This window comes from Crinia signifera, chromosome 3, assembly GCF_055691185.1.
Source record: "Crinia signifera chromosome 3, ASM5569118v1, whole genome shotgun sequence".
Lineage (NCBI taxonomy): Eukaryota > Metazoa > Chordata > Amphibia > Anura > Myobatrachidae > Crinia > Crinia signifera.
The window spans coordinates 283805924-283818496 of NC_139219.1; the positions used below are offsets into that span (position 1 = coordinate 283805924).

A 12573-nucleotide genomic window follows, 5' to 3' on the forward strand; every position below is an offset into this window, starting at 1 on the left:
GGATTTCCTCATCTGCTTTGCTTTCACTGTCCTAATAGCACAGACTGTGTGGAGAAACAACACCCTAAAGGAGGAAGTGCGATACTCTCTCTTGTGCCAACACCTGGTGTGCTTGACTTTATTTTTTGGCTTTGGAACTATATTTAGCTTCATACGAACTTTGGAAATAAATGCTCCAGTCCTTGTTTGTTGGACTATTTTTGCAGTGCAAATAACATTTGGAAGGGGACTCCTGATGATTCTTGTCTTAATGGCACTGAACACATGCATTGCTGTTTGCTGGCCTCTAAAATACCTGACATTTGTTCATTCTGTGAAATGTAAAATAATTGTGATTTTATGGATTATTGCCATTCTGGATCCAACAGTGTCACTAGTCTATGAGGGCATAAAGAGAGGCCCTGAGTACATTGTAAGCCTGGATCCAACTTGTCCAACCACTTTATCAAGCACATTTGCCAGAATAACTGGAGTCATTTTCACAATACTAATAGTGATTTTTATGTTGACTTCCTATATCATTATGGTTAGAGAAGGTATAAAATCTGGACATTTTACCAACTCAAACCACCAGGCCAGGAGAACCATACTGATTCATGGACTACAGATTGGTTTGCACACGTTACCAACATTGGTGCATATTTCTATAGGTGGTAAGAGACAGTATCTCGTTTTAGAAGTGACTAGTTTTATTATTTTCTCATTTGCTCAGTGTGCCAGTCCTGTTGTATATGGATTAAGGTGTAAAGAACTACGGCACAAGTTTATGGAGAGGTATCTCCGCTGTGCAGCCGACGTATCAGTCAGATATGGTGGAAGACACGCGTAAGTGCACTCACTAGGAACAGAACTTTAACCCTTTCAGTGAAAAATGAATTTGTCAAGATAGGAGTGAGAATTGCCAAACAAAAATATCTGTTCATCATAATGTCCTGTAATGTTATATGGGAAATAAAATATTTTTTTTACCCTTTTTTTTTATTTGAATTTATATAACAAATGTGAGATTGATGATTCAGTTCCATCTCTTGCCAGATTCCCTGCACTAGCGAGAGCCAGCGGAAAAGCGCTCCAACTGACGGGGACGCGCGAAAGTGGCACACGCACACGCATCCCCGTCATTCCGTGGCGGGGTGCAGAATCCCTGCTTGTCTCCGCTTCAGGAAGACGGGCAGGGTTAGGGGGGTGCGGGGGGCATCGGGCAGCGACAGGGAGGTGGCAGAGGGCTCAGATGGAATGGGGCGCGCGAGCCCTCTTCCCTCTGATGGCAGGTCCTGGTGGTTGGCGAGAGAATCGCCAGGACCCGCAAGCATGTCAAGCATGTCAGGTCTGTACTAGCAGACGCTCAATCAGTTTAGTGATATCGCTCAGGTGAATAAAATGGAGGGTAATACTGAGTAAGAAAAAGCACATTGTTTCCCCCAGTGTTTTATGGGCTATAACTAAATTATTATATATGTACTGTATGCATACTTGCCTTTCCTCCTGCATTCTGCAGGAGACTCCCTGAAATAGCAGCAATCTCCCTCTCTCCCTCATTAGTCTAGCAATCTCCCTCATTTCACCTAACCCACATTACACTGTTATAATTTTGGGGAAAAAAGGAATGCGAAATAGATACATTTACATTGAATCATCAGCGCCATTTCCCAGCACTTTACCAAGTACAGTAGCTCTTACTAACTGCTTTGGGGATCATCTACATTAGTATATAAGTCATTTTACTAGATTTCTCTCAGATGTAGCACCCACGCTTCTAGGTGCCATTGGTCTCATAGTGTTTATCATCTAAAACAGTGGTTCCCAACCTTTTTACTCTCCCGTACCCCTTGATTAGGCTTTTCATTTATAAGTACCCCTCCTCTCAATTTGAAATTTCCACAGTACTTCTGAGTGGAAGTGAGCGGTATGCGTGTCCTAATATTAAGGAGTAGCCGTGGACTAGTATATGTCAGGAATCAGGTCCCTCTTTGTCTGGCCGCTGGCTGTGTATTGTCTCCAGAGTTCCCGCTAACACCTGTAGGATTAATGCTTCTTCCACCCATGTCAGTGCGGGGTAGATGCTTACAGGAAGCTCTCAGTGAATTTCTGGTTGGGCAAAAGCACGAGGGGACGCTGATGACGCTGCAGATGGAACTGGAAATGACACAACGGGGCTTGTTTCCATGTCAATGCTAGACTTCTTTTGCCATTGGGAGACTTTTTCTTCTTCCGCCATTACCATTATTATTCCCAAGTACCCCCAACTGGTCTGCAGAGTACCCCCAGGGGTACTAGTACCCCAGGTTGGGAACCACTGATCTAAAAGAAATAGAAGAAAAAATATCAAAACTATTGAGCACACTCTGAAATTAGTTCTTCCATTTAACTCTGCTGAACTTCCTTTTAAAATATAACTTTTATAATCAAACTTCTGTAAAACTGTATTCCCCTATATTATATAGCAAAAACGTGCGGCAGAAATGTTATTGATTTGAATAGAATGCGAATTTGCACAATACTGAAACATAACCCGTATTTAATTCACTTCTCGTTATTTGTGGGAACATCTCAGTTTCCTCTTACTATCTTCCGCAAATTAGTACAATAGTTTACACAGAATGCGCCGAGCGGTTTCTATGGTAACCAGCAACTCTGCGAGCCGCACACAGCCAGAGATCCGTACCACAAGCCGCGCCCCCTACCCAGGGATGCTCCCGCCTGCGCCTGCGCACTGTGAATGTTGTGTGTATATCCATGGTAACGGCAGCACCTGGAAGACTGAACGCAACATGCGGCTGAAGCGGTTTCTGCTGCGGTATTTTCCGCCAGGTGAGAAGAGTGCTTGCGTCTGGGGTGTTATACAGTACGAGAGATCTGTGTTCTGTATTGCAGTGTCAATGTAAGTCATGCATTTTTTGAGAGAGAGCGAGAGAGAGGAGGAGTGATGGAGAAACAGGTTGGGGTTAGAGCAGGGAGAGAGGGACATAGTGGATGAGAAGGGTGAGAGAGGAATATTTATAATTACCGCTCTTGGCGTTAGTAAGAAATTATGATTATTCCGAATGTATTTAAATATATTCCCAGGGATGGGGGCTCCAAAAATAACTGATCTCACATTAGCGATCCCTTCACTACTCATTTTGGTTCCTTGCGGACTACTGTGCATACGTTGTCTGATGATCATGCATGCACAATGGTAATTGCAAGGCAGGGTTCCTATTGATCCCTCTCCTGACACTAGGATGATATCAGAATGATTTACCATTTCAGAACAACAAATCATTTTTATTGCCTAGTGTGTTTCCTCAATTGCATGCAGAACCCTTCTAGTGTGTACACGAATATATATCGTTAACGATGCATGCTCCCGAGCATCGTTAATGACTCCCTCTCTCATCTGAACATGTACAGACGAGTGAGGTCCTGGTTAATGGCAGCCGTGCCATCGGGGTTTAGTGTGCATGGAGCTTATCTCTCGTGAATGGCTAACACCATCTTAAGATTGCATTCTTGAGTTTGGTAAATGGACAAAAAGCCTCCCATGAACTTATGGGGGCTGCTTTTATGATCAAAAATGGGAGACTGCAGTTCTGATCCTTATTCCGGATACCCAGGGAATAGCCCGCAAATAATGATTGATAAATAAGCCCCAAATGTTTTGCGCTGCAGGAGAAAGCTCATTTCTTATTGGCTCCAGTTACATTTTGATAACTTTTTTTCTCTCAAAAATATTAAAGAAATTTGATACGTTTGGAACAAAGGGGCAGATGTATTAAGCCTGGTGAAGTTATAGAGTAGTGATAACGTGCAAAGGTGATGATAACGCACCAGCCAATCAGCTCCTGTCAAGTTTCAGACTCAGAGGCCCCTTTGTTTTTTAATAGTTGCTCCTAATTCCCCAAAAATACCTGTTTTGGGGGTGGTTAGCCATCAAATATTGGGTCCCTCCGGAATGTATTATGGGGGGGACCACAGGAAGAATCAATGATACCTGCTGCAATTCCTGCTGTCCTGCATAGGTTTCTTTGGGGTATGCGATGGTGCCCCATGTACCAATATCGGGCAGCATCGCATCAACTACCTCCATTCAGAGATGGCGGTAGCCCATTATAGCCAATGGGCTACACACCACATTGCCGGCAGTGCAGTATGCTCAGCTGGAGGTCAGCGCAGACCCCCTGATACAGCAGATCGCAGAGATGGGACAGGGCCCTGCATCTGTACAAACATATATCCCGATGATAGGATCGCATATTACAATGCGATCCTGGGTGGGAAGTTGCCACCCAGATCGCATTGTTTATGCGATCAGTAGTATATGGGCCCCTCGATTTTCAAAAGGACAGATGCTGATTGGCTGATGCTTCATCACCTTTCACTTAATCCAAGATTAATACATCTGCCCCTATATTTGTTACATTGGGGGTCACTGTTAGATAAAACATACTGCAGGAATGTTATCTTCCACGTTGGTTTCTGAGATAGTGTATGCTAGCACTGTACCTGATACAGAGATGTGCATACAGCTGATGGTAGAAGCTGGCAGGAGGTGCCTATCTAATTAATACGCCTTCTCCTGCTTTTGCATGTTTTCATACAGCAGTTGTGACCAAATATTTAAGACAAAATGGTATAGGATAAAACCCCTATTTGGCGCTCTGCTTCCTCTAGTTCGTACTATCCCTTGGTTATCACCCAACAACCAGAAACACTAACAGGAAAATACAAAGGTGGGATTTCCAAACTGTCTGAGGCGCAACTGATCCAGATGGTATTCGGACCGTCAGTGGATTCAGTCTATTTCTCCACGTATACAAGTCCTCTCCGTGTGTGTTTTTGGAAAGTAAATAGGGGAAAAACCACTGATTAGATGAAATTCAGAAACAAAAACAAATTCACCAATGGGGCAAAGTAGAAAAAATCAGGGTGAGCGTACCCCTACTCACAATGTGAGTGGCACTGTATGTTCCCGCTAGGCTCTTCTTTCTCTATTTTCTCCCTTTGCTCCAAGTGGTGTGTAAATCATGAAAGAAGAAATAGGACAATAATGTGTAAATCCGTTTACTCTTGAGTGTTTGTGAAGAATTGGTGAAACAAGCAATTTGTGGGCGCACCTCACTCACCTGATCTCAGGGGGAGGTACACGTATAAAGGTATCTTTTACAGTGAAGCCAAGCTTAAAACACAATACAATGATGAAAAAATGGGTGTACCCCACTCACGGTAAAGGTAGATTGGGTATATGCCCGTAGCAGGTTCTTTGTGTCTCCTTTTTTAATGTGATGATCAGGAATTTTTCTCCGCAGTGTAGATATAAAAGATAAATAAACATAAACAATGTGTAGTCTCGTCCTGACCCGTGTGCATATATATATGAGTGTTCTACAAGAGAACTGTGGAGGTGGTGTGCACAAATCGTACCAAGACTCACTCTTAAAGAATTTTCATAAAGTGTATAAAGGTTTCTTTGTGTGAGTGTGGAGAGTGAGCAGCCATCTACCCTTCATTGGATGTATGTATTTTATTCCGTTTTTATTTTTTTTGATGTCTTGCATGTTTTTAAAAAATTGTTTTTCTATATGACCATTGTGGGTCACTGTGTACTGGCTTTTTTCCCTGTTATGTGGTGTCTGACCATCATCGGGATGGAGGACTTTTAAAAACTTTTTGCTAAAGAATAAATAGTTTTAAAAGGATACGGTTTTTTCATGGTTACTGGAACAAGTATGGTAAATTAGTGGCCCTTCTTTTGAAAAAGAACATTGAGACACTTCTTTTTCTTTGTCTTACCCTCTACGTACTGGTTATAAAACTGGATGAGGCCTTCTCAGTGAGATTAAGAATACAGGCCCAAAACGAAAACGCTACGGGAGTGTAAAGACTTACCAACCCGTAAGTCTGGTACGCCATCACTATTCACAATCATTGCTGCCTCTGGGTAAAGAAAACCCTTTTTCACTTTGGTCTTGGTGAAGGAATCTTCTATAACTAAACCTCACACAAAGAAACCTTTATACACACTATGAAAATTCTTTAAGAGTGAGTCTTGGTACGATTTGTGCACACCACCTCCATAGTTCTCTTGTAGAACACTCATATATATATGCACACGGGTCAGGACGAGACTACACATTGTTTATGTTTATTTATCTTTTATATCTACACTGCGGAGAAAAATTCCTGATCATCACATTAAAAAAGGAGACACAAAGAACCTGCTACGGGCATATACCCAATCTACCTTTACCGTGAGTGGGGTACGCCCATTTTTTCACCATGGTATTGTGTTTTAAGCTTGGCTTCACTGTAAAAGATACCTTTATACGTGTACCTCCCCCTGAGATCGGGTGAGTGAGGTGCGCCCACAAATTGCTTGTTTCACCAATTCTTCACAAACACTTAAGAGTAAACGGATTTACACATTATTGTCCTATTTCTTCTTTCATGATTTACACACCACTTGGAGCAAAGGGAGAAAATAGAGAAAGAAGAGCCTAGCGGGAAAAGTACACGCTACGTGCCCATACAGTGCCACTCACATTGTGAGTAGGGGTACGCTCACCCTGATTTTTTCTACTTTGTCCCATTGGTGAATTTGTTTTTGTTTCTGATTTTCATCTAATCAGTGGTTTTTCTCTGGTTTACTTTCCAAAAACACACACGGAGAGGACTTGTATACGTGGAGAAATAGACTGAAACCACTGACGGTCCGAATACCATCTGGATCAGTTGCGCCTCAGACAGTTTGGAAATCCCACCTTTGTATTTTCCTGTTAGTGACCAAATATTTAGCCAGAGCATTATACAGAGGACGACCCGGGTTTAAGGCTTGGGCCCACATTGCATTTTAGCAGGATGCTGTTTTTGGCAGGAAAACTGAGAGAGGATCCCCCTGCAATTTAAGAACCAGCACTGGGCTCTCGGAGCCGGCCCTGGTTCCCAAAATACGTTGGAAAATAGTAGTAGGGATCCCCTGTATTTTAGGAACTTGACGCGTTCCCATGGCCAAAGCATTACCCAACCTAACTAGTCTGCTCAGGCCGTGAGTTCTGGGCGAGGTGGGGATCCTTCCAATAAAGGGGTCTCCCCTCTAAAGGACACCCCAGGCCTGTGCTGAAGCCCTTGACTATCCCCAGCACCCGTGGGTGGTGGGTGCGGGGTTGATAGCTTGTGCATTAAGTAATATTGTCCTATACAGTGGGACTACAGGTCCCAGCGAGCCTGCCCCACATGCTGGTATGTGGAGAACCACAAGTATCAGCATGTGGGCCATTAAGGGCTTGCTGGTACCTATAGTCCTCCTGCAAATGGCAATATTAACCCCTTCCCGACATTTGACGTACATTTACGTCATGGTCGGGATGTACTTCCCGACGCATGGCATAAATGTACGTCATGCATTTAAAGTGTCACCGCGTCTATAGACGCAGTGACAGAGGGGAGATGGCTGCTGTCCCTGACAGCAGACATCTTCCCTCATTGCCCAGGGGGGGCAGCGATGCCCCCCCCCCCCCCATCGGCGATCGCTGCGATTGGCTGTTCAAATGTGAACAGCCAATTGCAGCGTTTTCTGTGTACCGGCGAATAACGGCGCTCGGTAACACAAGGAACGGTGGTGATTGGTGCTGTTAAGTACAGCACCAATCACCACCGGGTGTAAAGGGGTCACTGGTGGTCACTCCACCTCACCCCACCTGCCCCCAAGGCTGTGATTGGTCCGTCGGACCGACGGACCAATCACAGCCATTACACCTCAGAGAAAATAACGGAGACAGCCCTGCAGCCGCCATTCCGGTCAGGAACAGCGTGCAGAGCAGTCTCCGTGCCCATCTGTCCTCTTATACTGACCTGATCAGCGTTGGTGGTGTGGTGGCATCCGTGCTGCCTGCTGCTGGTGCTTCCTGGTGCTTCCTGGTTGTGCTGCTGCTGCAGCGTCATTGTGTAATATAATTTTGTGCTGCAGCTGCTGCAGCGTCATTGTGTAATATAATTTTGTCTCTGCTGCCCCCTGCCGCCCCCCTTTTGTGCTGATCAGTATAAATTAACTGATCAGCAACTTTTTTGGGGTGCAGGTTTTTTTTTTTTTATATATACCCCGTCAGGTTGCACCAAAAGTTGTGCGCCTGCTGCCCCTCACTGCTAATCAGTGTTGCATCACTGATCAGCAGTTTAAAAAAAAAAAAAATTTTTGGGAGGGTGCTGTGGGGTCTTTTTTTTTATTTTTTTTACACCCACGGTGATTTTGTGGGTGTCCTGTGGCCGCTGAGCGCTGATCAGTGACGTACATCACTGATCAGCATTTTTGGCACAGGGTTGATCAAATTTTTTTTTTGGGATCAAATTCCTGTTGCCTTTGACTGATCAGCATTTTATTTTATTTTTTTTGAGGGTGCTGTGGGGTCTTTTTTTTAAAAAAAATTTTACACCCACAGTGATTTTGTGGGTGTCCTGTGGCCGCTGAGCGCTGATCAGTGACGTACATCACTGATCAGCATTTTTGGCACAGGGTTGATCTAATTTTTTTTTTTTTTTAATCAAATTCCTGTTGCCTTTGACTGATCAGAAGTTTTAAAAAAAAAATTTTTTGGAGGGTGCTGTGGGGTCTTTTTTTTAAAAAATGTTTACACCCATGGTGATTTTGTGGGTGTCCTGTGGCCGCTGAGCGCTGATCAGTGACGGACGTTACTGACCAACATATGTGCTAAATTTTTGGCGCATGAGCTTTTTTTTTTTTCTTTTAACCCCTTCAAGGTTGTACCAAAAGCTGCCTTGAAGCTGCTGCCCCTTAAGTGCACTTACACGTGTTAAAACACTACATACACACTACATACCCCCCCCCCGTGTTGAAATAAAGTTTGTACCCCCCCTACACTATACACGTGTTGAAACACTACACTTACACAAACACAAAAATAATAAAAATGTCCCAATCATCCCAAAGACTGTTTTCAGCGGAGGAGGCATATGCTGTTATTGCCTCTGACACTGACACAGCCAGTGATGTAAGCGATGAATTTGCATTCGTCTTAAGCTCCGCTTCCTCCTCTAGTGATGAGGGACCCCCTCAAAGACGCCCCCGTAGAGCAGCTGAGACCCCCCCCAAATGATTGATCCCGTATGGACCCCACCACCAGACAATTTTGAGCCCCAGGTTCCTGAGTTTTTGGCCAACCCAGGAATCCAATTTGATACTACAGGCCTCAAAGAAATTGACTTTTTCAAAGTATTTTTCTCTGATGATTTTATAAATTTAATGGTGGACCAAAGTAATTTATATGCCCAGCAGTTTATTGCTCAAAACCCCACGTCATCATTTGCTAGGTGGACCCCTGTAGATGCAGTAGAGATGATGACGTTTTGGGGTCTGGTGTTACATATGGGCATAGTTAAAAAGCCAGAAATTAGACAATATTGGAGTACAGATGTTCTGTACAGCACCCCACTTCATCGTATGGCCATGACCCGGACTCGTTTTGAGACGATCCTTAAATTTTTGCATTACAACGATAATGCACAGTGCCCACCCAGAGATGATCCCACCTTTGACCGGCTATTCAAAGTCAGGCCGGTCATTGATCATTTCAGTGCCAAATTTGCTGAGTTGTACATCCCCGAAAAATTCATTTGTGTAGACGAGTCACTTATACATTTTAAAGGAAGGGTTAAATTCCGCCAGTACCTTCCCAATAAGAGGGCAAGGTATGGCATAAAAATGTATAAGCTGTGCGAAAGTACCTCAGGGTACACCCACAGGTTTAGGGTATATGAAGGGAAGGACACAAGAATTGAACCGCCAGAATGCCCCCCCCTCCCTCGTAGGTGTTAGTGGAAAGATTGTCTGGGATTTAGTGCACCCCTTCCTGGATAAGGGTTATCACCTCTATGTGGATAACTTTTACACCAGCATCCCCCTGTTTAAGGCCCTTGGTTCAAGAGGTACAGCAGCTTGCGGTACTGTGCGCAAGAACCAAAGAGGCCTCCCAAAAACGCACGTTGCCCAATTACTGAGAAAGGGTGAAAGCAGGGCACAATCCACCGAAAATATGTTGTTGGTCAAATATAAGGACAAGAGAAATGTCCTTATACTGACAACAATTCACGGAGACAGTACCACCTCCGTCCCTGTACGAGGTACCAGTACCCACACCTCAAAACCTATTTGTATCCTAGATTACAATAAGTACATGGGCGGAGTGGATCTTTCAGATCAGGTACTGAAGCCGTACAGTGCCCTGCGGAAAACAAAAATATGGTATAAGAAGCTGGCCGTGTATATCATCCAGATGGCACTGTATAACGCTTACGTACTATTCCGTTCTACCAGCCAGACGGGGACATTTATGCACTTTCAAGAGGAAGTCATAAAGGGCCTAATATTTGGGAACCAGCAGGCAGAGGGCCCCAGTACTTCTAGTACTGGCCCCAGTACTTCTAGTACTGGCCCCCGTATTGTATCAGGGCAGCATTTTCCTAACGAAATCCCCTCCACTGGAAAAAAAGGCAGGACACAAAAAAGGTGCAAAGTTTGCTATAAAAAGGGAATAAGAAAGCAAACTATTTTCCACTGTGAAACTTGCCCCGACAAACCCGGCCTATGTATGAAGGAGTGTTTTAAAATATACCACACATCTATGGATTATTAGGTTCATCATTTCACCGTGCTTCGGGGGTCTTGCTAATGCGACATAGCACCCACCATTCATTCCACCAGAATCTGTGCTGCAAAATCCAAATATCACTCCTTCCCTTCTGAGTCCTGCCATGCACCCAAATGGTATTTTTTGGTCACATATGAGGCATTGCCGTACTCGGGAGAAATTGTGGCACAGATTTTGGGGTGCTTTGTCTCCTTCATTCCTTGTGAAAATGACAAATTTTGAGCCAGAACTGCATTTTTGTGTAAAAAAATGTAATTTTTCATTTTCACAGCCCAGTTGTACCAAAATTGGTGAAACCCCTGGGGGTTTGAAATGTACACTATACCCCTAGATGAATTCCCTGAGGGGTGTAGTTTGCAAAATGGGGTCACTTGTGGGGGGGTTCCACTGTATTGGTGCTTCGGGGGTCTTGCTAATGCGACATAGCACCCACCATTCATTCCACCAGAATCTGTGCTGCAAAATCCAAATATCACTCCTTCCCTTCTGAGTCCTGCCATGCACCCAAATGGTATTTTTTGGTCACATATGAGGCATTGCTGTACTCGGGAGAAATTGCGGCACAGATTTTGGGGTGCTTTGTCTCCTTCATTCCTTGTAAAAATGAAAAATTTTGAGCCAGAACTGCATTTTTGTGTAAAAAAATGTAATTTTTCATTTTCACAGCCCAGTTGTACCAAAATTGGTGAAACCCCTGGGGGTTTGAAATGTACACTATACCCCTAGATGAATTCCCTGAGGGGTGTAGTTTGCAAAATGGGGTCACTTGTGGGGGGGTTCCACTGTATTGGTGCTTCGGGGGTCTTGCTAATGCGACATAGCACCCACCATTCATTCCACCAGAATCTGTGCTGCAAAATCCAAATATCACTCCTTCCCTTCTGAGTCCTGCCATGCACCCAAATGGTATTTTTTGGTCACATATGAGGCATTGCCGTACTCGGGAGAAATTGCGGCACAGATTTTGGGGTGCTTTGTCTCCTTCATTCTTTGTGAAAATGAAAAATTTTGAGCCAGAACTGCATTTTTGTGTAAAAAAATGTAATTTTTCATTTTCACAGCCCAGTTGTACCAAAATTGGTGAAACCCCTGGGGGTTTGAAATGTACACTATACCCCAAGATGAATTCCCTGAGGGGTGTAGTTTGCAAAATGGGGTCACTTGTGGGGGGGGGGGTTCCACTGTATTGGTGCTTCGGGGGTCTTGCTAATGCGACATAGCACCCACCATTCATTCCACCAGAATCTGTGCTGCAAAATCCAAATATCACTCCTTCCCTTCTGAGTCCTGCCATGCACCCAAATGGTATTTTTTGGTCACATATGAGGCATTGCCGTACTCGGGAGAAATTGCGGCACAGATTTTGGGGTGCTTTGTCTCCTTCATTCCTTGTGAAAATGAAAAATTTTGAGCCAGAACTGCATTTTTGTGTAAAAAAATGTAATTTTTCATTTTCACAGCCCAGTTGTACCAAAATTGGTGAAACCCCTGGGGGTTTGAAATGTACACTATACCCCAAGATGAATTCCCTGAGGGGTGTAGTTTGCAAAATGGGGTCACTTGTGGGGGGGTTCCACTGTATTGGTGCTTCGGGGGTCTTGCTAATGCGACATAGCACCCACCATTCATTCCACCAGAATCTGTGCTGCAAAATCCAAATATCACTCCTTCCCTTCTGAGTCCTGCCATGCACCCAAATGGTATTTTTTGGTCACATATGAGGCATTGCCGTACTCGGGAGAAATTGCGGCACAGATTTTGGGGTGCTTTGTCTCCTTCATTCCTTGTGAAAATGAAAAATTTTGAGCCAGAACTGCATTTTTGTGTAAAAAAATTTAATTTTTCATTTTCACAGCCCAGTTGTACCAAAATTGGTGAAAACCCTGGGGGTTTGAAATGTACACTATACCCCTAGATGAATTCCCTGAGGGGT

At 44.1% G+C, this 12573-nt stretch overlaps 1 protein-coding gene across 1 annotated transcript in view; it reads left to right on the forward strand.

The window, feature by feature from the left end:
* Positions 1 to 2670: 2670 nt before the first annotated feature.
* DAW1 (dynein assembly factor with WD repeats 1) overlaps positions 2671 to 12573 on the forward strand; it is a 67201-nt gene continuing 57298 nt past the window's right edge. Inside the window, exon 1 of the mRNA XM_083178313.1 lies at positions 2671 to 2811. Coding sequence (XP_083034439.1) covers positions 2691 to 2811 — 121 coding nt within the window. The 5' untranslated portion in view covers positions 2671 to 2690. The remainder of the gene's footprint in view (positions 2812 to 12573) is intronic.